Source organism: Muscardinus avellanarius (assembly GCF_963383645.1).
Source record: "Muscardinus avellanarius genome assembly, chromosome: 7".
Lineage (NCBI taxonomy): Eukaryota > Metazoa > Chordata > Mammalia > Rodentia > Gliridae > Muscardinus > Muscardinus avellanarius.
Window position 1 is genome coordinate 30363012 of NC_137793.1, and position 24973 is coordinate 30387984.

At 40.0% G+C, this 24973-nt stretch overlaps 1 protein-coding gene across 1 annotated transcript; it reads left to right on the top strand.

The window, feature by feature from the left end:
• Positions 1–15840: 15840 nt before the first annotated feature.
• On the top strand, positions 15841–19414 carry SCGB3A2 (secretoglobin family 3A member 2; the record flags this gene model as incomplete). Its single annotated transcript, XM_080699220.1, has 3 exons — positions 15841–15895; positions 18598–18800; positions 19391–19414. 3 exons carry the CDS (start codon positions 15841–15843, stop codon positions 19412–19414), a joined length of 282 nt encoding a protein of 93 aa, XP_080555346.1.
• Positions 19415–24973: the final 5559 nt, after the last annotated feature.

Here is a 24973-nt window from a genome sequence, read left to right on the forward strand (position 1 = left end):
ACAGTTTCGAGGGGTCATGGGAAGAGGAGAATCTGACAATAACTACTGGGAGTTTGGACGGGAGCAGTATCACAGAAACAGAAAGCAAAGAAATAATATGAGAATTGCTCTCAAAAAAAGCCTTAAAGTGATGTGGTAATTGATTGTATTTGGATATCAAGAATAATGCAACATCTCACAGACGCAAGGTGGATCCTTCAGAGAAAAAGGGATTGAGAAGAACAGTCAGAAGAGAGCACGTAGGAGGAAGAGGGAGGAAACTGCTATACACATAATAGGTGAAAACAGCCTAAGCAATTTTTGCCTGGAATAAAAGACTTTAGGCAGCATAAAATTCAGAATATCAGGGACTCTGTGTGTGTATGTGTGTGTGTGCACACGTGTGTTTGTGTGCTTGTTTGTTTGTTTATTGTGGTACTGGAGATGGAACCCAAGGACATTCTACTTCCGAGCTACACCCCCAGCCCTATTTTTTATTCTTTATTTTGAAACAGGGTCTCACTGAGTTGCAGAGGGCCTTGCTAAGTAGCTGAGGCTGTCTGTGAACCGCGATCCTCCTATTTCAGCCTCCTGAATGCTGGGATTACAAGCATGTGCCACCCTGTCTGGCCCTATTTATTTTTAATTTACAAACAGGGTCTTGCTGAGTTGCTAAGGCTGTTCTCAAATCTGTGCTCCTCCTGTCTCAGCCTCTCAGGTTCTAGGATGACAGGTGTAGACTACTATATGCCGGAACTATGTCATCTTTTTTTTTCTTCCTGATCCCTCATGGAGTCAAGGATAGTTTCTGATAGAGGATATAGTAAGTAAATATGTTTTTTGTGAATCGATTGAATATATGATGATAAAAATATAAGAATAATATAAGTAGATATAAGATATATCTAAAGGTCTGTTGTATAAAAAGGGCAAGAAATTTGCTTTGTATCTTTAGGGGTAGAACTAGGATTTATGAGTCCTGAGATGGATATTTGATAAACATTAAATAGTATTTACCAATGGTCTGAATTGTTAAAATTTGGAAATTTTAATTAGGCTGTCCAAAGGTATTTGGGAAAGGCTGAATGGCCACATAATAAAAATAATTTTACAAGATACTGGTTGGACTGTGGATTAGGGCTTTAAGAAATTTTTCAACAAGATACCCTCCCCTCAAGTTTATGGAAACATAGAGAAAGGGATGTATCTAGAAATGTATATTTTGAAAGATTTTTTGAAGTTTTATTTTGATTAAATGGGTGCTCAACCTCTACTCTCATTTGGTTTCTTCTGTAAGTTTGGGCTTTACCAGAGTTAGGGGAAGAATAACATGTGGGCATTAGTGGTCTTTAAAACTACTTACTTGCACACTTGAGGATGCACTGTTTGAACTGGTATCCAAAAATAAGTCTGAGTGAGTTCACAACCATGTCCTTAATTACTGTAGAGAGAGATCATCATCTACTATCACGTCACAAGTTCAATTCAAGAAGTTGGTGCTGATGAAATATCTATGTGTCTCTCTGGACAAATAGTTCCTTCTTAAGTATGTGAGCAGGTAATTCTTTTTTTTTATATATCAGAATAAGATTATGGGGAAAATCCCCAAAGAACATTATTTTGAGTCTTGTGTGGGGGTGTAAGTACTTCAAGCTGTCTCCTGCTTGAGCATTAGGTTGTCTACCCAGTCCAGAATGGATTGGAATCAATAAAAATGATAAAATCTCTAATTTATACACAGCCTTACATAGACCCCTTGACAAGCACAGGTGGCTAATATGTTTACCAAAGAAAACTCCTTTTCCTAAAGATATTTACTGGAAGAAGCTAATGTTTCAAAGATTTTTAAAAACAAATTTTAATTTTCAATTATAAAACATCCTCATGATAAAAAGTGGCCAAAGAAAATAAGTATACAAGAAACTATCTTTTTAAACTTTCTTAATTTCATGACCTAGGTATGATTATTAATATATTCATATACTATCTTCTAGGTTTTCTTTTTTTGCAGTACTGGGGATGGAACCTAACAGCATTCTACTTCCGAGATACACTCCCAGCTCTATTTTATTTTTAGTCTTTTTGTTTCTTGAAACAGAGTCTCACTGAGTTGAGAAGGGTCTCTCTAAGCAGCTGAGGTTGTCTGTGAACCACTATCCCCTGGTCTCTGCCTCCCAAATGCTGGGATTGTAAGCATGCGCCACCATGCCCAGCCTATCTTCTATTTTTTTATGCATATGATTTTCACGTCTTTGAAATCATAGTTTTTTCCCCCTCTACCTTCCATGCACTTATATTCCTGAAATATGACCCAACACTGGGAGCCCACTTATAAGTTGTGATCAGTCTTTAAACTCTGCTGGATCTTGCCTTCTCATAGACCTAGGAAGATGGAGTGAGTTATAAGCAGCTAGAGTGAGAGGTTGGGTGATATTATAATGGACTCCCTTATCCTGTTCTGAATGTGGGTCTCTGGCTCCTCCCACAGAACTTATGCTGAGGCAGCTGGCAGAGGGAAAGCAAGAGTGCCTGAGAGGTGTGCCCAGTAATGACAGAGAAAACGGAGTTGAGACAGCTGTCAATAAACACCATACACAACCAGGGCACTAGTGAGTAAGGCCACTGGCTCGGGTCCTCTTTGTTCTCTCAGAAGGATACAAACTCCAGCCACAGGGATGCTACAGCCAGACGAGGAGAAAGACAATCATAATGGTCAATGAGGACACAGAAGGTTTACCTGGACCTGGCCAGCTGACATTGTCTTGACTCAATGCCACAAAGATGTGAGTGCCATGATGACAGCCACAGGGAGAATGAAGCCAAAGAAAAAGAGGCTGGCAAATAGTGTTCGGTTCTGCAGGATGCTTCCTTCCCCCAGCTGGTGACCTCTCTGAGTTTTATCCCACAGACTATTGTTGAAGCAGCAGGTGGTGTCTTCCATCATGGATGTTTCCTCAAAGAACAAGTGGAGAACTGAAGAGACCATCCAAGTCTACAGCTGCCTTAGCTGCTGTGCACTGGTTCCAGGATCACAACACAGTGGTCCAAGGAAATGAGGGTCAGAAGGATGACACTGGCCAGAAAGTTAAGGCTTAACATGATACTATTGAGCTCCTAGAGCGTCCATCCACTGGGTGAGTGGTGGTGCAGAGCCACCATGATAGCTGGAGAGGCAGCAAAAGGATAAAGTCATCCCCAGCAGGACGAGGTACCACATACATGTCACTGGCCATGTGTGACATGTCGAAGTTGGCCACCCACATGGCAGGGCTAGGAAGTCACTGAGCATCCCCGCATGCAGGGGATGCCAAGAGAAGACTTGTGGCTATCATCTATCTATCATCTATCATCTATCTCTTCACTCTCTCTTGGCTGCCATGAGCAGCTTTCCTAAAAAAAAAATTAAAAAAAAGAGAGTAAAAAATTGGGCAGGGGTTGTAGCTCAGAAGTCAAATGCCTCTGGGCTCCAGCCCCAGACCCGCAAGGAAGAGAGAGAGAGAGAGAGAGAGAGAGAGAGAGAGAGAGAGAGAGAGAGAGAGAGAGAGAGAGAGAGAGAAAGGGAAAGAGAGAAACTTGAGTCCCTTCAAAAAGATTCCACAATAGTCCTTCATGGTTGAGGGACTCTTCTTGATCAGTGGTACCATAGGTATTCTTCATGCTACCATGAAAGCAGTCAAGGTTTAGTTAGGCTCAAACTTCTACAGCTTAAGTATACACTACTTAAGTTCTTACCACATCGTTTCTCATGAAAAATCGGGATGGAATAAATAGTTCTAGGCTGTTCAGCCAGTACTAGGCTTGTTCAATGGCCCCGGCATACCTGCTGCATCCTGTGTTGGGCAAGACCATCTGATATCTTACCTTGACCTCTGGTATCCCTTTAAAAGAATTTTGGGTCACCACTGGTAGAGGTGAGGGGGAGGGGGAGGTGCTGCTTGACCTTAGATCTTGATGTGGTCTGTGCCTCCTATTATTATTGCTGCTTTCTAACATTCAGGACTTAGAAATAAATAACTATTATTTATTTATTTATTTATTTATTTATTTATTTATTTATTTTTGTGGTACTGGGGATGGAGCCCAGGGGCATTCGACCTCCGAGCTATTCGCCCTGTCCTATTTTTTTATTCTTTATTTTGAAACCGGGTCTCACTGAGTTGCAGAGGGCCTCACTAAGTATCTGAGGCTGTCTGTGAACCGCAATCCTCCTGTCTTAGCCTCCCAAATGCTGGGATTACAAGTGTGCACCACCACACCTGGTTTACAAATTATTTATTGTATAATAGTATACAGCATATTTAAGATATGTTTATTTTGTAATACTATATTTATTACATATAAAAATATAAACATGATAAACATTTAATCTATAATATACCATATTCATTATATAATTGTTCTGTATTACTATAAGTTCATATATATATATATATATATATATATACACACACACACATAGTTGTTCTTTTCTTAAATGCTTTCTACAATTGTTGATGAGAATAACTTTTTATTTTTTGGTATTAGAGATTGAACCTAGGGGGATTCTACCACCAAGCTACACTCCAGCTCTTTTTATTTTTTATTTTGAAACAGGGTCTCACTAAGTTGCTGAGGCTGGTCATGAACCTGCAATCCTCCTGTTTCAGCTCCTCAAGCACTACGATTACAGGCATATATCAGCACACCTGGCTTGATAATAATACTTTTAAGTCCTGGCATTGACACCCACAGACTAGGAAATACAGGGAAAATCGAATATGAATGCAGCCTGTGTTGACCAGAATGTCTGTTTATTTATCAAGGTCCTGTCCTGACAGAATGAGTGTGATGCTGCCCGTACCATGCAAGATAATTAGGGGAAGCTGTAAAATCTCTGAGGATTAGGGGCTTCCAGCCACATCAGCCAACTTGACTACTCTGCCCGTACTCCGTATTACCTACCCCTAGCTCCAAGTTTTGCATAAAAGTTTCTAAACTTTCTGCTACATTGGAGATGGTCCTTATTTTTGCTAGCTTATCATCTTAGAAGTAAAATAAGAACTAAAAAACAATTACCTCTCCTCACCCTATAACTTCACAGTTCATCTCCCTCTAGCACAAGACCTGACACAAAGAGGTAATCAGTAACCTCAGGTCAACTAGGTGGTTTTGCGGTTTTTGTAAACAAATTGTAGTGCAATCTCTGATTTGGCCACAAGATGGGGCCTGTGCACCATTTTGAAAGCGATTCTTGTTCAACAAATTTCACAAACTTTCATGGTTTCTCATACTTCGGTGTTGTTATTTTACTCTGAAAGAACTAGAATAAAACTGGAAGCATGTCAGACATAACTGAATCCAGGCTGTCATCCAGAAATTTTCAGAATGCAGGCTCTGTGATAGCATTATGCTTTTAAAATATTGGGGAAGTCATGTGCGTAAAGTACTTAAAATGCTTTAATTGGTACTGAAGATCAGGTGGCTTTTGACTTAGATTATTATGGCTTCACTTATTTGATAGTCATAACCTTAAAATTAGAAAATCATTTGTGCATCAGTATTTACTGAGTTGGAGACTTGCTTGTGATTAAGTTCTAGAAATGGTGTGCAAGGAGCTTGGTTAATTTTAAAGTACTTTGTTATACCATATTGAGAACTTTTTCCTTGAACTAAGTCTCAGGTTAAGAAGTCATGACAGGATTGGACAGGGGTAGTCCAGATGACCCTGGCCAAACCCTCATCTATCATGAGAGCCTTTTCTACAGTCAATCTGCCATCAGCTGACCTTTACTTGTTGGCTTTAGGATGCACTAAAGGATACGCTCTTATTTCTGATCACATTTCAGAAACTTCTCAAGTTCTACTCTAAATCTAAGTCTGTTCTGACTTCATTTTGATTGCTCTTCCAATCATCTTAAAGCTCTGAACATTATCTTAAAGCTCCTTGAGTCATTTTATCCCCAAGTTTATTAATTATGTCTCATATGGTCCTATGAGAACCCAGATAACACTTCTTAATATGAGTTTATCATGGAGTCTACTTTGCTAAGTGGAGTCTACTTTTTCTCTTCTTAGATCTGGATTGATCCTATAGCTTGGTTTGAATAATAAAATGTGGCAGAAAGGATACTGTATAGCTTTTGAGGACAAGCTTTCAGACATTTGCAGTTTCAGTTTCATGCCTTTGAATGTGTGTGTGTGTATATATATATATATATATATATATATATATAATTTATTTATTTATTTATTTATTTATTTATTTATTTATTTTTAGTACTCATGGACTAAGAAGGAGGTTTGCAGACAAGCCCCTGCCAAGCTTCTACCAAAGCCAACCACAAATGCCAGGATTAAGGCTGCAGAAACATCCCACTGCTCCAGTGAACTTCAGTCCATGAAGCAGATGGTCATTTTAAAGAATCACAAAGCCAGGCATGGTGGCACAGGCTTGTAATCCCAGTACTTGGGAAGCTGAGAATTGTACAGGTTTAAGCCAGCCTCAGCTACTTAGTGAGGCTCTCAGTAAGACCCTGTTTCCAGATAAAAATATAAAATAGGCCTGGGAGTATAGCCCAAAGGTAGAAGGCCCCGGGTTCCATCCCAAGTACTACTAAATAAATAAATAAATAAATAATCACAAGAATAAGGTACTAGCCGGGTGTGGTGACACACGCTTATAATCCCAGTATTTGGGAGTTGAGACCAGAGGATCGTGGTTCACAGACAGCCTCAGCTACTTACTGAGACCCTTTGCAACTCAGTGAGACCCTATTCCAAAATAAAGAATAAAAAATAGGGCAGGGGGTGTGGCTCGAAGGTCAAATGATCCCGGGTTCCATCCTCAAACCTGCAAAAAAAAAAAAAAAAAAGGTCCTATTCTCATTTGAAGCAGTAAGTTTTAGAATATTTTTTAGATCAGCAGTAGATAACAGATCAGTTTGCAAACAGTCTTAAACTGTTAGATTTATGTCTAAGTGGGGTGTGTTAACTGTGACTAACAGCCTCTAAAATGAGATTTTAAAAAATTTTGATGACACATTTGTAAAATTCCAATATCTTTTTACAGGTGTGTGTGTGAGTGAGTGTGTGTGTGTGAGTGTGCATGTGTGTGTGTGTGTGTGTGTGTGTGTGTGTCTTTGAGGTCTAAGTTTTGGAATCTTAAAAATTGATATTCATTAATTATATAGAATAATGGGTTTCCTTGTGGAATATGTGTACATACCTAAAACCTAGTTTGATTCATTTACCTCCCGATCCCTCAGCCCCTTCCTCTCCTCTACTGGCTCCTCATCTCCGTATTTTTATAACTTGTGGCATTTGAAATGACTTCTGAAACTAAGTCTGTTGTTATTCATGTTGCCATGAAAATGGAGACCATGGAAATTGGTTCTATGATTTGTTCCTCACTTCCATGTTCTGGCAATTAAGGAATAAACTCTAAATTTTTCTAGACTTGGTGGGATGACAATCACAATTTTGTTAGCATAATACTCAATCATAAGTCAAGGGTTAGCCGGGCGTGGTGGCGCACGCTTGTAATTCCCGCGCTTGGGAGGCTGAGACAGGAGGATCGCACGGGTTCGAAGCCAGCCTCAGCTACTTAGTGAGGCTCTCAGCAACTTAGTGAGACCCTGTTTCCAAATAAAATATTAAAAAAAAAGGTCTGGGAGTATAGCCCAGAAGTAGAAAGCCTCTGGGTTCCACCCCCAGTACCACCAAAAAAAAAAAAAAAAAGTCAAGGGTTTGCACATATACCATCTCAGGTGGGGCACATGATCACATCTGGTAGGCATTGGGTTCTTTTGTTCACACTAAACACTTGTCTTGATAACATTGTGGTATGAGATTCACTATTCAATAGTTTTGAGGAAGAAAATGTGTTCTTTGTACTGTATTCAGGTCTTTTCTGTAAGTAGATTATTTAAAGTTAAAACCCGTATACAAAAATATTTACAATTTGTTTACTCAATAGAGTGATCATCCGTCTCCCTTTTTCTATTCTGTGTGTAAGCCAAAGAAATATAAAATTATTTAAAGAGAAATCATTGATTAAACTCCCCACATATCACTCAAACTCAAGTAATTAGGAAGTGGTGTTAATGAGCTTGTTAGTAACAGTGGCTGCTGTGGTTGAGGTTATGGTTATGGTTAGGTATGGTTAGGTATGTGGTTATGGTTAGGAAACTGGGAAACTAAATGCAGAAAATATGATGATAATATTTAACTATGTCATGTGCTTATTATGGGGTTCTAACTTTTTATTTTTTGTGGTACTGGAGATTAAACCAGGGGCATTCTACCTCTAACCTATACTCCAGCCCTACTTTATTTTTATTTTGAAACAAGGTCTTGATAGGTTACCTCCTGCTGGCCTTCAACCTTGATCCCCCCATCTCAGCTGCCCAAGTACTGGGATTACAGTTGTGAACCCCATGTGCCCAGCCCATTATGAGACATTTATTCTTGTAAGCATTTTGTGTAAATTAGCTCATTTCCTCATAACACTCCCACAAGGAAGTAGGTTTTGTTAGCCCACCTATAAGACAATTGACAAAACTGAGCCCCAGAAAGGTAAAGAAACTTCCTCCCTGGAGGAGCTGAGCCAGGAATCCCAGCCAGCTGCCTGCAGGAGCTCACCTTTTACCCAATTGCTGGGACCAGAGCTCAGTCTCAACCTGGGACAGCGGGAGGAGCTGGAGAGTGCTGAGCAAACATCAGGCTTGCCAGGAGCCCCCCATCTTCGTATAAAGGGCTCCCCACCCTGTGCCCTGGTTAAAGACCCAGAGTGTGTGTAAACATTTAGAAAAGGTGAAGCGATTTACAGCCAAGGCACTAGTCAAGGACTCGCCTATCATAGCCAAGTGCGGGGTGAACTTGTGATCTCCTTGGAGTCCAGCTTGAGTGATGAAGGTGCTGCTTGGCAGTTGTTGGAAGAGTGCCGAGCTCATAGGTACAAGGCTGGGCCAGCGCTGAAGCTGGGCTGCTTTGTCAGCTAAAGACACAGGAAGCCCCTTTAAGTTATCCAGCTTGTTATTTAAATAGACAGCAAAGAGTAGGCAGAGTCACCAGCTCCCTGTCACTGTCCTACCACACAACAGAAAGGGCCAGACAAGGCTGCAGGGAGCTCTGCAGGTTGCAGACCACTCTGTCACCAGAAAGCCAAGCGTGCACCACAGTCAAGAGGTCTGTGTTAGTGACACCAAAGTCCTCATGGATGCTGCCAGGTGTTTCTGCCTGCTCTTATATGCAATTGTTTTATAGATGACTATGATTAGAGTTTGCCACTCAAACATTTGTATCTCTCCCTGTGGAGTCGTCCCAGATCTTTGCCCATCTCACACATCCAGAGTGTTCAGGGTTCTAGAACCTCAGCTTCCCTGTCTAACCCATCTGGTGCGCTCACTGCTTGATTGATTACAAAATAAACCTGTGTTTGGATTTTCCCTGAGCAGACACTGAGGGAGCAGAGCTAGACATGGCAGAAGGAGAGACTGAATTAGCTCAGTTTGGTTTTGCAAATTTTTGCCATCTCTCTTCTGATCCCAATATTTAAATTCAAGAACCACTTGAAGTCAGGCATGGTGGCACAAGCCTGTAATCCCAGTACTTAGGAGGCTGAAACAGGAGGTTCACAGCTTGGAAGCCAGACTTAAAAATTTAGCGAGGCTTTCAGCAACTTAGCAAATAAAAAATAAAATTGGTCCGGAGGAATAGCTTAGAGGTAGAATGCCCCGGGCTCAATCTCCAGCACCAGACAAACGAAACAAAACAGCGACAACAACAAGCACTTCAATTCTCAGGCCTGCACTGAAAACCCCAGCCTACACAGACAGCTGGCCTGCCCTTCTGATGCCTCCTGCGTGTGGCTTTGATTCTGTCTTGACTTGCCCATCGTTTCCCGTATTCCTCCTTCCTGGCCTGTACTGCATTTAGATTCCCCTGCAATGCCTAAAGAACAGCTCAAAGTTAGGCTCGAAGGGCACAATACTGACATTCACTAACCATGATTCTGTCAAGTTGAGAAGGGCTTGGCAAGCAGATGATTTTTCTTTTCTCTAAGACTAATGAGGTAGAAATAATGTTGTGTGTGTGTGTGTGTGTGTGTGTGTGTGTGTGTGTGTGTAGATACAATTTATGACTCTTTCCCGTCTTACCTAAGTTTAAATTTGGGCCATTTTGGCCAATGCCATTAGCAGTAAATAGAAGGGAACAGATAAAACTCTTCCTTGACATTTCCAGTGATTTCAGCAAAACTGTCAACTTTCCAGCCAGCAGGAATTCTCATGCCACTACTTTTCTTTTTCCTGCCCAGTGTTTTGCATCTTTATTCAGCTGGCATTTCAATATTATTTATTATTTATTTATTTATTGGTACTAGGGATTGAGCCCAGTAGCATTCTACCTGTGAGCTACACTCCAGCCCTATTTTTTTTCTTTATTTTAAAACAGGGTCTCACTAAGTTGCAGAGGTTCTCACTTATTAGCTGAGGCTGTCTGAGAACCTGTCATCCTCCTATCTCAGCCTCCCAAATACTGAGATTACAAGCTTGAGCCACCACAACCGGCCCAGCTGGTAAATGTATAAAGGTGTTCTCCTAATAGAGAAAAGAAACAACGCATTGACTCGCTTCTAGCAATTTTCTTCCTTCCTTCCTTTCTCTTCTCTTCTTTTTCATCTTAGTCTTTGTCGTCTGTTTTTTTCTCTTTCTCCTTCTCTTCCTCCTCTTCCAGCTCTTCCTCCTTCTTATTCATGGTACTTAAGATTAAACCCAGAGGCATTCTACCTCCAAGCTCTGTCCCAGACCTATTATTTTTATTCTTCATTTTGAAACAGGGTTTCACTGAGTTGCAAAGGGCCTCACTAAGCTGAGGCTGGCTGCAAACCACGATCCTCCTGTCTCAGCCTCCCAAATGCTGGGATTACAAGCATACGGCACCACGTCCAGCTTTAGTTTTTATTTTGAAACAGAATCTTGCTAAATTGCTGATGTTAGCCTCAAACTTGCCATCCTCTTGACACAACCTCCTAAGTGCTGGGATTATAAACCTGCACCACCATTTCCAGCTCAGTTTTCTTTAATATAAGTGAAATGAGGTAACAGTCAGTCCCATTTGTGTTACTGCTGTGACCCTAGAATCTATCACAGAGCTAGATGCCCCAAATATACTCAACAAATAATTGTCAAATGACTAATTGGATTTCTGCTCTGTTTACAAATTCAATTTCTACAAACATTCTAATTGAAAAGCACATCCAAATAGTTTAAAAACACTGACCTGTTTGGGGTTTTTTTGGTCATTTCTCTTCAACAAATTAATATGTTCAACAAATGCTTACAGGAAATACATCTTAACTCTGTATTTAAAGGTAGCAAAATATCAGGAAATAAAGGACTAAAATTTTGTCTGTATTATTTATTATGTGTTTGACCTTTGGCAATCAACCTGATGCTTCTTGGCTCCAAATTTCTCCGTTTGAAATGGGAAGAAATCTCTTATCATCAGGGGCTTTGTGAGAACTAAGGGCAACACACAAGGTATAACACCTGCACCAAGAAAAGGTTCTCAACAATGTCACCGAACAGGCTGAGCTCTATGTAAAGACCGAAACTTGAGCAAACAGGCCCCCTCAAGAGGTTTATAAATTAGTTTTTGGAAAGAAGTTTATTTATTTTCTTTTTGTAGTACTGAGATTGAACCTAGGGGCATTCTACCTCTGAGCTACACTTTTAGCCCTCTTTTTGAAATAGGGTTTAAGTTGGTAAAGGCCTTGCTATGTTGCTGAGGCTGGCCTTGAACCTGTCTGTGATCCTCCTTTTTCAGCCTCAGATTACAGGCTTGTGCCACCATGCCCAGCTTTTAAGAAGATGTTACTACAAATAATTATTGTGCAAAAAAATTTAAAAATGTATTAGTAATGTTGTAACAAGGACACCGGAAAAGATTTGATGGCTGTTTCAAAATGTAAATTTTATAATTTTTGCCAAGAGATTGGGAGATGATAGACTTTGCACATAAAGATGGTTTAATATGAGCACAGATCTTGATGCTTTGGGCGAGCTGCACCGGGAGGGTGAGGCCTATGGAAAGCACCAGGGTTGGTCAGAAGGCAAAGGGATTGGAAAAAATGTGGGCAAGAGCCCTTATTGTGAGCAAGGCATGGTGGTGCAGGCCTGTAATCCCAGTACTCAGGAAGCTGAGACTGGAGGATCACAGGTTTGAAGTCAACCTCAGCAACTTAGTGAGACTCTCAGCAACCTAGCGAGACTCCATTTCAAAATAAAAATAAAAATAAGGGCTGGGGGTGAAGCTCTAAGTTAGAATGCCCCTGAGTTCAATCCACAGTAACCCCTCATCCCTCATACAGTACTTATTGTGGTGTCCAAGGAAAGGGAACAGGCAAGGCAGGGAAAGCAGGTTACAGACTGACTAGTTTGAATAATTACAGTGAGCTCTGGGGTTTAGGGGCTGTCCCTAATTGCCTAGTATCTGTTTCTGGGGAGATTATCGCAGGTGGATAGTGGCCCAGAGTGTAAAATTCCAACAAGGATTTTGGGATGTGGGCTCTGAGATGATTGGTTTGCATTTGAAAGGCTCCTTCACAGCTGAGTCCTTCCCTACCTCTAGGAATTACTCTTCCAAAGACCATTTTCTTTAAGATCAGCAAAGACCCAAGATGTTTCAATATCAGAAATAATAGAATCACCGGAGCATGGTGGCGCACACTTGTAATCCGAGTATTTGGGAGGCTGAGACAGGAGGATCACACAGGTTCGAAGCCAGCCTCAGCTACTTAGTGGGGCTCTCAGCAACTTAGTGAGACCCTGTTTCCAAATAAAATATAAAATAGGTCGGGGGTGTAGCCTGGAGGTAGAGACCCCTGGGTTCCATCCCCAGTACCGTGAAAAAATAAAGAAATATAAAGAAAGAAATATAAAATAAGCCCAGATTAGTGGTACACACTACTGAGGAGGCTAAGGCAGGAGGATTGCAAGTTCAAGGCCAACCTGGGCAATTTAGTGAGACCCTGTCTCAAAAAAAAAAAAAAAAAAAAAAAACCCCACAAAAGAACAACAACCAAAAAACAAAAAATACAAAAAACAAAAAAACAGAAAAAGGTCTTGGGATATAGCTCAGCAGTAGAGTGCCTCTGGGTTTGATCCCCTGTACCTCAAAAAATATATAATCAAAAGACAACTTGTATAATGATTCAGAACACAAGAATCATGGAAGTAGTCAAGTCTGACCCTCCCCAAGTTTAAAGTTGCCCCAATCTACTTGCTTCCTATCATAGCACCCTATTTGCTTCTTATCATGAGTTGTTTAGTTTGTGTATTTAACTGTTTATTGTCTGCTTATCCCATTAAATTGCTAGCTCTGTGAAAGCAAATGTGCTTGTTCACTTTGCTGCTCTAGTGTAATTTTACACAGTGCCTGACACACATAGGTATTCAATAAACATTTGTTGAACAAATTTGTAACAACACCAGTATCTAATGGATATGTGTGTGCACACTGCGTGAACATGTATTGTTCCTACATGCATAAGATATAGAGTGTGTGTGTGTGTGTGTGTGTGTGTGTGTATGTGTGTGTGTGTGTGTGCATGTGTGTGTAGCAGGTCTAGTCTTGGTCTAAGCCATCCCTGTCCACCACAAGGTCTGGATAAGACTGCATATTTGGTGGGCTACTAGATATATCTGTCAGAAATCTAGCTACAGGAAGGTCTAAGGAGATTCTTGGGAAAAAAATTCATTTTCTAATATCTACAGAGAAACCTGAGACCACACCAAACTTCAGAGGTTAGAAGGGAGAAGTGTTTTTCTGGGTGCAAAGCCATCTTTCTCTTGGATGGGTCTTGGCCCTGCTCCTCATCGATTCACAACTTGGCATTTATGAGATGAGTCTATATTTTAAAAACTAAAAGATCTATTTTAATTGGAAGAGCTATATAATATCTTAGGATGCCTCATCATTCACAGTTCAACCAGAAAGTCAAAACCATATCAAGTGGCCAAATAAGAGGAGTTTAACATGACTATGACTTTTGTTGGCAGTGAAAGCAGTCAAAGGGGAGTTGAGCCAACCTCAAGATTAAAAAATGTGGTGCAATGCTACTTCTTCTAGACCAAGAGGTGCAGAGCAAGGAGAGGCCGCCCAGGAGGTGGGGCCCTAACATAGAAGCTGCAACAATGGGGGTCTCTGGCTACCAGGAACCGAGATGGAGGGCCTTGCTGGAAGGAGCTAGAGGCATAGAGAAGATGCAGTCATTGCCCAAGATGTCTCCTGAGTCAGAGAGGCAAAACACCCTGGCTTTTCCCTTTCTCTCTCCCTCCAATCTACCAGCTTCTCCTACTGGCTAAATTTAACCATGATTGACAAGGAGGTCCAGAAGGCACAATTTAGAAAACTTGGATCTTCTTCTTTTTGCCTCTTTCCTTTCTTCTTTCCACTTTCTTTATTAAAGCAGGATCTTCCTGTATTCCTCAGGATAGTGATTCTCCCACATCAGGCCCCCGAATGCTGAGATTACAGATTTGCACCACCAGGCCCAGCTGGAAAACTTATCTTCCTACAGTGCAGAGCAGGAAAAAGAAACACAGGAGAAAGATTTGAAAGCAAATAAAGAAATGGTGGCCCTGATGAGGACAGTGCTGGCTTAGTGTAATAAAAGAGATAGGAAAACATAAGCTCAAATATGGTGCCAAGCTTACCACCATGTTACCACACAACCTGGGCCCGTGAGGAGTTGGTATATCCACACTACTGACATAGGTGGTAATATGCTGGAGAAATGACCAGTATCTGGCAGGACTGGGTATACATGGCAGTAAGTCATGATCTCTTTCCTAAAGATTATAAGGTAGCTTAAACATCAATAAATGGCAGCTGGCAACTTAGAAGAATTGATAACAAGTGACATTAAATATTAATCATGGTTTAACATGGTTATGTTTGTTTTCATAATTTTGTTTAGTCTTTATAGCAATACTATACCATCAGATGGGGGCAAGTTAGACTCCAATTTCTGGCCTTGCACATTAAGGGGCTAGTTGCAGTGTCTGAGTTTATTGCTGATATTGCTATATTTATGTTCCCATTTTAGATGACAGGATCATAGCAGATTAAAAATGTATAATCCAATATGACACCAGTGGTAAAAATGGAATCCCAGGTTTTTTAAATTGACATTTTGATATTAAATTTTGAGCTTATTATCTGTATAAGAATACAGAGAAGATGCTCCCTAAAGATTCTTCCCAATATCTAGAGGACATTAAAAAAAGATAAATCTGGTGATGTTGCCTTAGCAGATGTGTGAATGTGGATGAGTAGGTGAGCCAGAGAAATGTGGCCCTCAATGCCTTCAAGCTGACTCTGTATTACAGTAGGGATGAGGAAGCTTCTACAACAAGGTAGCCCATCAGGTAATGAGATTCTTCAAACTTGGAATGCAGAGAAAAGTGGAGAAAAACATAGAAAATTGAGGAAACACTCATTTTAATCTTAATATGAAACTTTGCTTCTTTTAATTGTTCTTCCTGGAGAAAGCATCTCAGGGCTCTGTGCTCTCCACCATCATTTGTGTGAGAGCTTGCAAAAGAGGCACTTGAGGGCATTTGTTGAGGGCTTTGATTCTCATGGGAACCTGAGGGAATGTCGAAAACCATATGATTTGTTTAATGAAGAAACATGACCTTCCTGTTCTTTTTTGGTGTGGTAAGTCAAAAGGTAGTGACTGAATTCACGTCTTCAGTGGGTGTATAAATACATTTATGCGCAGCAGGAGCTATCACACTTCATACAGCAAGTAAAACAACGGGCTCAGTGAATTCTAGTGGGATTCTAAACTCCAGGAAATTATCATACAGACTTGCCATGAAGCTGGTAACCATCTTCTTGTTGGTAGCCGTCAGTATTTGTAGTTACCCTGGTAAGTAGTCTGGAACATATATTTCTGTACCTTTCTGTTAATGAGAATACAACCAGTAAGCCTGTCTTGCATATTTTTCTGTACCTTTCTGTTTATGAGAATACAACCAGTAAGCCTGTCTTACTGATGTATGGTGGAAGATTTTTAGAATAACAGAAAATGGTAATATCAGAAGATACTACAGATCCTCCACCATCCAAGCTCCAACCTAATATATGTATTATTTCCAGGTGCATCCTGCCTAGGAAGTTAGCCAACATTTACAGAGAGCCAATATAGCACCTTTAACTCTTGGGGATTTTTTTTACCATTAGTTTTCCTTAATCTGGCTTCATAACTTCCTTCCTTTATTCTTTTGAAACAATGTGGAGTCATTCTCTGTTGTTTCCAGTTAGCCAGATCACCAGGTTGGTTCTCCTGAAATAGCTTAATCTATCTGTTCTCTGATTTGACAAATATTTATTGAGCAGCTACAAATTTTTGGTCATGAACAAGCATTGGAAGATTCAGGCATAAATCAGGCATGAAGACTGTTGTCAAGGTGTTGATATTATGGTAGGGGAGATAAGACTTCTATATAAGTTACTACAATAGGACATTGTTATAAATGCACAACTAGGAATACAGATAGGACTCTGGATATACTGAGAGCTGAAGAGTTTAATTTCCAGGTAAGGATATAGAGACTGGCTTCCTGTGGGAGAATGAGAATAGACCCATTCATTCTGAAAGGAACCATTGTAATTATTAAGAACATACATTGGGATGCATCAGAAAAATGCTTCATGATAGCCACTGGTCACTGAGAAATTAGAAATCTTTGAGGATCTTCCTTGAGGGAAATATAAACACATATAGAAGACAATCATCAAAATGTCCACTGTAAGAAGCATAAGGATTAATCATGAGAAACCAGGTGCTACCTACACTTATACTGCAACGTTGGCTAGTTCTTTTTATTGAATTTTCAGAGTAATTTATAACTGTACAAGTTTTGACTATGTTGTTCTTTAGTGTCAAGGGTAAATATTGTGGGTAAATGCAACCTTAGAAAGGGAGTGGAGGGACTAAGTATGCCCCCACTAGGGGACAATTTTGCAGAGACATTTGGTGATAGAAGGTAGAAGTAAGATGTATGTACAGCCTCCATTTGAATGAGGAAATACAAAAGTTCCCAAAAGAAGCCAGCAGGATAACACATATTCTTATTTGCATGCTTATGTACATGAGTGCATTTATAGATCTGCACACATTTTTGTAAAAAAAAAAAAACACATCATACCTATTTTTTGCCAGTCTCCAACTTTCCTTCCCACTCATCTCATCTTCTTTACAAAAGTTATCTTTCTGAAACCAGACATGTAAAATGCTATTGACCAAGGTATAATTCCCCATTGTCCTCAGAAATAAAAAAAAATCCCACACTCATTAGTATGGTCTCCAAGACTTTCAAGAAATCTGACTTCATTCAGTTTTCGCAGTCCAACCTGGCCATATCCCAGTGGAATTCTGCACGTGCTGGGCAGTGGGCTTACCATCCTGCACATGCTCTTATATCTTAACATCTCAGCACCTTCACTAATCTTGTCTCTAAAATACTGCCCTTCTTCTTTACCTCTGACCCTACCTCAAGTCATAGCTCCAACACTTTTGGGAAGTTTCCTAAAACACTGTTTCACATTATAATTAGCCATCCCTTCCTTTGTGTTTCCTCGGAGCTGTGTCTATAATGCCAGCATATGCCATGCCATGCATAGATTTTGATTGTCTGCTAGACTGTATTAGCTTTCTAATTGGTTCATCCTTGTCTTAGTTGTCTATGTATCTGCACCAACTGGCATAGAATTTGTGCTCAATTGCGTCATAGCATTAATTGGATTGGCTGGGGCTATGATTTTGTCCATCCTTGTCCCTGAGTGGAGATTCATCATGGCATTTCTCCTTTGGCCTAAACACTATAGTCGCTGACTCAGCGACATAGAAAATACCTTCCTATTCATGCACCCACTGGTAAATTCAGTGCTTACCACATGCAAGGTAAATTCTAGGCATGGGGTACAGTAGTAAGCAAATTTCTTGTTCCCATGGAGCCTATATTTTATTTTTATTTGGTACTAGGGGTGGAACCCAGGGCTCTCTACCTCCAGGCTATATTCCCAGACATATTTTTTTTATATTTTATTTGGAAACAGGGTCTCACTAAGTTGCTGAGAGCCTCACTAAGTTTCTGAGAGCCTCACTAAGTAGCTGAGGCTGGCTTCGAACCTGTGCTATCCTCCTGTCTCAGCCTCCCAAGTGTGGGGATTACAAGCGTGCGCCACCATGCCCAGATGAGCCTATATTTTAAAGAGAGGATGAAGCCAATAAAAATAGCAAATAAATATTTAATGTTTTAGGCAGCAAAAAGAAGAAATAAAGGATGGAGGATGGCAAGTTGTGCTATTTAGATATAGTGGCCATCAGAGGCTTCTCTGAAGAGGTAATATTTGAAAAGAACCCAAATTATATGAGGGAGAAATGCTTGTAGCTTATCTGAAGAAAGTCCTTGGAAAATGGATGGGCAAGTGCCAAGGCCCCAAGGCCGAGGTTTTCATGGGACATCAAGGTGAGTGGTTCTGGGATAAGCCATTGATGGATGGGCTGATGAGGTTACAGACAAGAGCTGAATGTGCCTTCTTCACCTTCTTTCTCTTGTTTTGCAGCTACTGCCTTTCTCATCAACAGTCTACCCCTTTCTGTTGAAAAAGCATTGCCTTTACCTCTGGACAACATTCTTCCCTTCATGGATCCATTAAAGCTTCTTCTGAAAACTCTGGGCATTTCTGTTGAGCATCTTGTGGAAGGGCTCAGAAAGTGTGTGAATGAGCTGGGGCCAGAGGCTTCTGAATCTGTGAAGAAACTGCTGGTAACTATGGGGGGGCAGTTTGCAAGGGGGAGGGCCCAGTAGCCCATCCAATCCTAATCTCATTTGTCAATATGAGACCCCTCTGTACTGATTGTATTCAAGAAATTTGCATGTCTTGGTATCTCAAGGCAAGGGCAATTTCTACATTGACAGATTTTTTTTTTTTTTTTTTTTGTACTGGGGATGGATCCCAGGGGCATTCTACCTCCGAGCTACACCCTCAGCCCTATTTCTTATTCTTTATTTTGAAACAGGGTCACACTGAGTTGCAAAAGGCCTCACTAAGTAGCTGAGGCTGTCCTCAAACCATGATCTGCCTGTCTCAGCCTCCCAAATACTGGGATCACAAGCGTGCATCACCACACTTAGCTTGACAGAAAGATATTTTTAGTGAGATACCTGTGTTCTAGTTACGACCTTACCATTCGCTGCCTTTGTGGGTTGGGAAGGGATTTCACCACTCATGGGCTTTGCTTCCACATCAGAAAATGTGTGGCTCAATAGCAGACCAGTGTGAATATTTTTTTAGAAACATGCTAATTCCATGTCTGATGCTCCTATTTTTTTATTATTGTTCTTCTGCCTTTCAGGAAGCCTTGTCACACTTGGTGTGATGTCAGGATAAAGAGAAAGCGAAGGTGAAAATAGAAGGAACTTGACCTGTTCATCCTCCTTACATAAAATTCATCCCATCCAGTTACAGACAAAATATCCTAAAATGTGGTGACTTCTGCAGAGAATGAATAAAGCAATGAATAGATTTTCAGTTTGTTCTGGTGTTATTTTTTGGAGGGGCAACACTAGATAATTTCCCCCTTGAATCCTAGACTTTAGATAAAAAATGGTTACAAAAATAACCCAGCATCTTAAGTGGGGCCATTGTTTCTTCCCCTTTCCTTACCCATAGGTTCAATCCCTCCAGTTTTTCAACTATTTTTTCTAACAGTGTTTCCCATGCCCTCATTCTCCTTGTGCCCCATTTATAAATAAACAATTGCATTTCAGAAATTAACTTTATTGGTTTTTATGAAGGTTGTAGTTATACTAGAGCCATTCAATAGTTTTTCTAGACTCTTCTGCCAAGTTAGGCTTTACTACTACAAGATACTTAGGCAAATAGGCCATGAATTATCCCCCCATCCCATTCTATGATCTATAGCAACACGGTAATGACCTCTGATTATCTGCTGCCTCTCTACAGAACGGATCTCAAGCTCTTGAGCATGGCATACATCATCCTTTATGATCTGGCCTTTACTACCATGAATAGTCCCATCACTATTCCTTTCTCTACATGTTATATATCTATCCCCAGAGTTAAAATATGGCTGCTTCAAAGAACTGAAGCCACATCTTCATGGCTAAAGCCATTTGAGAAGGGACAGAGAGGTAATAACTGAGCTGGATAGGTAGACAGCGCTGGGGGTGAACCCATACATGTGTCATGGTCATGGGCACTGTTTTTATCCTAAGAGCGCAGGAAAGCTGAGAGCAGTTTGGCATCCAGTGTTCTTCCTCTCCCTGAATGCCACCATCATGCACCTATTTGCATTAGTCAGACTTCCAAGGGTCATTATTGATACTGCCCTCTTCCTAACACATCATATTCAACTTATCACCATACCCTGTTAATCTCACCTCCTAATATTATCTTGACTCCTACCACCTTACCCCATCTGTATTGATCTTCCCTCATCCAAGTCTCTCTTATCCTTTGCAAGGGCTTCTGAGCAGATTCCAGCTTGGCTCTGGCTCCTCAATCTGGTCTGCACAGAAGGCAAATGATCTTTTCAAAATGTAACAAGGAGCCAGGCCTTGTAATCCCAGCATTTGGGAGGCTGAGACAGGAGGATTGTAGTTTGTGGACAGCCTCAGCTACTACTTAGCGAGGCCCTTTGCAACTTAGTGAGACCCTGTTTCAAAGTAAAGATTAAAAAATAGGGCTGGGGGTAGAGCTCGGAGGTAGAATGCCTCAAAAGTTACAACGATCAGATTCAATCTAATACCTAAAACTCTTTGATAGCTGTTCCTTGTTCTTGGATATAAGAATAAATCCTGACTGTGATAGAAAAAAGTTCTATAAGACTTGAGTTCCTCCCTCTCCATTCTAATTTGCATTTCAGGTGCCCTTTCCCTTTTATTGCGAGAGCACAAGATATCTAGCATAGGACTTCTGCAAATTTTGCTCAGCTATGAATGTCTCTTCTCCTTAATTTTCTTTCAATTTTTTCCTGCTTAATAATTTGCCCTTTATTTTTTCAGATCTCAACTCAAGTCTCAGCTCCTTAAATAAAACCTTTTTGGTTATCTTCCAGGTGAGATATTTGTTTGTTAAGAGACTTATTTTTTTCCTTTCTGAGCATGTCTGTCTGTCAAAACACAATTATATATTTATGCATGACTAATTGATTATTATTTGTCGTCCCTACTTGTTTGTGAGCTCCAAGTGTTGAGAGAACAGTGTCTACAATAGTTAATGTAGCATATCAATACTCAATAAGTGTGTTATGACTAATGAGTAGCATGATGTAACACACACTGTTTGAATGACACATCTCCTAGATATTCTGGTCGGTGTTTTAGTTAAGGAAAGAATAAAGACTGCAATTATCCTCAATTTAGATTTCTAGGAGTATGATTTTAGGATCTGTCACTACATTCTCCACCCACATTGTAAGCAGATTACAATGATGTTATAAAGAGCCAGCCGTACCTCTGGTTCCCTCCTGCTGCGCCTGGCACTGGAAGTGGATCAATAATAGATTTAGCTTTTCCAAGGTGGCTCGAATCTACATGAGCCAAGAAGGCGCAGGATATTGCCAAGTTTTGTCTCAGTGTCTGAGACAGAGTTGAATACATGGTAACGGACAAATAAGTACTTCAAAATCAATCTTGCAATTCTAGAAATTGCAAGCTAATATATAGTGTCAGAAATCAGTTGTTGATTGTGGATAGAGTAGGGGTTAGTGATAGGAAGAACACATAATTCCTTTCCTGTGTGCAAAGGAACTTTTTAAGGTAATGAATATTTTCATCATCTTGGCTGTGGATAATTTTGTGGGTATATATACATGCCAAAACTCTTAAAATATGTCATTTAAATATACTCAGTTTATCGAACATAAATTATGATTTAATAAATATAAAATTATTCATATTCTATAAGATATAGATCTAATTACATTTCCAAGGCTTTCTCAAAATTTTTATTAACTTTGTGAAATACACCCTTTGATCTAGCAATTAAAAATTTTAAAATATTTTATAAAGTAATAAAAATATCCATGGATAAGTTTATACAGATAAGAATATTTATTGCAAAAATCCTTTAAAATGCAGAAAAATTCAAACATTATGAATGTCCATCAATAAGGAAACAATAAAATCTTAGATTATGATCTATTGGTACCCTTTTAAAGATTCCTATCAGTATGGGGAAGGAAACAGATCAAATAATGTTATGTACATATGCAAATGTATCACTATGAATATGTAATTACAGTTTATGGGGAAAGAGAAGGAGTGGAAAGGGAGCTGGAGGAAACTCACTAAGCGCTGTGTGCATGTATGTCAATATCACCCTGAGCGACATTAGAATACAAGACTACAATGCATCAATAAAAGTAAATATTGCTGGGCATGGTGACACACGCTTGTAATCCCAGCATTTGGGAGGCTGAGACAGGAGAATCGCAGTTCGAAGACAGCCTCAGCTACTACTTAGTGAAGCCCTTTGCAACTCAGTGAGATCCTGTTTAAAAATTAAAAAAAAAATAAGGCTGGGGGTGTAGCTCAGATGTAGAATGCCCCAGGGTTCCATCCCCAGTACTGCAGAAAAATATGTATATATGTACTTATATAAAGAAACAAAATATAATTTGGATTTTTCAAAAATGATGAAAATTAGCCTTCTGTTTGCCTAAACTAAATACCATAAGGTATTATTAAATATGATGGCAAACTGCAGAGTAAGCAAAGTAATGTGCACATGGGCACACACAAACCCCTCTTGACAAGTCTGTATGTATATGTTTTAATACATTTGAACAGACAAGGAGAAGGTTTCGGGATAGTGGTGTTAGACTGGGAAATTGGAGTTACATGTATCAGTGGCCATCACTCAATGCCAAGCCTAGCCACAATCTGACCTTTGGTTTGAGCTTTATATGTGGTTAAATTGCCCTTCAACTTCCTTCTCCATGTCTCCACATCCTTTTTTATCAAGACATACTCAAATACTATTGGCCCTGAGAAGTCATCCCAGATCTTTGGAGACAATGCAAATTGGTCTTTATCCTGGCTCCCATTTGCCATTTTGTTCCTCTATTGGACCCCTCCATCCTGAGTGTGGTTGCTTGAGTAGGTGCTCAGATCCTCTCTTACTTGAAGGCAAAAACAGGGGATGTTCAACCTTGCAACCAAACTACTTTGCCATTATATAGAAGTTCTATGATTTATATGTCTACACTCAGTACAGACTGTAAAAATCATTTATTGAAAATCCCCTGGACTCAATTTCCAGTATTAAAAAAAAAAGCTATTAGCTAGTCACAGAAAGTGAAAGGTTATATGTTTTATCTCATATGTAGAAGCTAGGGATTAACCAAGATACCAGAGGGACTTCAGATAATGGTAGAGAAACTCCAGTGGAGCCAGGGAGATGGTACAAGGGAAGGGGCGAGTGGGGTGAAGAGGGGGGGTCAATGAAAGAATCACTTTCATTGACATTGTATACATATGTGAGAATACCAGTCTCAATCTCAATACTCTGTATTGGGAAACAGGGGAGCTCACCAACTTCTGTGTACATCACTATCATAACTACATTATGATGTGAGACTAGACTGCACCAATAAAAGGTTTTCTTTCTTTTTTTAAAAATAGGGTCTCTCTGATAGACCCTATTCTCATTGTTCACTTTTTGCCAATGATGCTGAGTAAAAGAGTTAAAATTATTGCCCCATAAAGCTCACATTCGAACAGGGGTAGACAGAAAAAGAAAGAAAATAAACCAAGTTTTAACTGTGTTAAAAGGTGAATGCTGCAAGCTAGGCGTGGTGGTACAGGCTTGTAATCCCAGCATTTGGGAGGATGAGACAGGAGAATCGAAGTGCATGGACAGCCTCAGCTACTTAGTGAGGTACTTTGCAACTCAGTGAGAACTTGTTTCAAAGTAAAGAATAAAAAATAAGGCTGGGGTTGTATCTCGGAGGTAGAATGCCCCTGGGTTCCTTCCCCAGTGTGTGTACACACACACACACACACACACACACACACACACACACACTAGCTGGATGTGGTGGTGGTACAGGCCCAAAATCACAGTACCTAGGAGGCTGAGACAGGAGGATTTTAGGTTCTAGGCTAGCCTCAGCAAATTAGCAAGGCCCTCAGCAACTTAGTCAGACTCTGTTTCAAAATACTGAAAATAAAATAGGCTTGGGGTGGTAGCTGAGAGATAGACTGTTCCTGGATTCAATCATGAGTTAAAAAAAGATAAATGCTATAAAGAAAAAAGTAAATCAACCCCAGTGGGTAATAAATATTGGGCCAGAGGATACAATTTTATTTCATTTTATTACATTTTTGAATAAGTGAAAGTTGTTTTACTTATTTTTATTTATGAACAAAATGCCATTCAGTCTGGGGGTATAGAAACATCAAGAAGAGACATAAGCCTAGAACAATATTCAAACTTGAGAGAGAGAGAGAGAGAGAGAGAGAGAGAGAGAGAGAGAGAGAGAGAGAGACAGCGAGCTTTCAGTATGTCCAAGTCCTCAGTTTTAGTTGCTTCCTTGTGAGTTTCTGTATTTTCTGAGTTTCTGTATTTTGCTTTGTTTCTGTATTTGCTAGTGAATCTGATTTAGGGTCCTGACATTTTCAAATGAACTAAGGACAAGCCAAAATGAGAAAATCTGAAATGACTTTCAGTGACTCTTGTGCAAACAGAAATAACTAAGAAGATTCTAATTTCTTATGGGCGATGTTGATGATTCTCTTCTTTGTGTAAGAAATTTAATCAGTAGTAATTAAAATGTCCAAGTTCCTTTAAAGAGAGGTTCAACAAAGATCTCACTGAGAAGATAACACCCGAGAGAAAAAACTCAAAGAAGTGAGGTGAAACCATATAGCAATATTTGGAAAGAGTATTGTAGGTAGGGAAGAGTAAATTC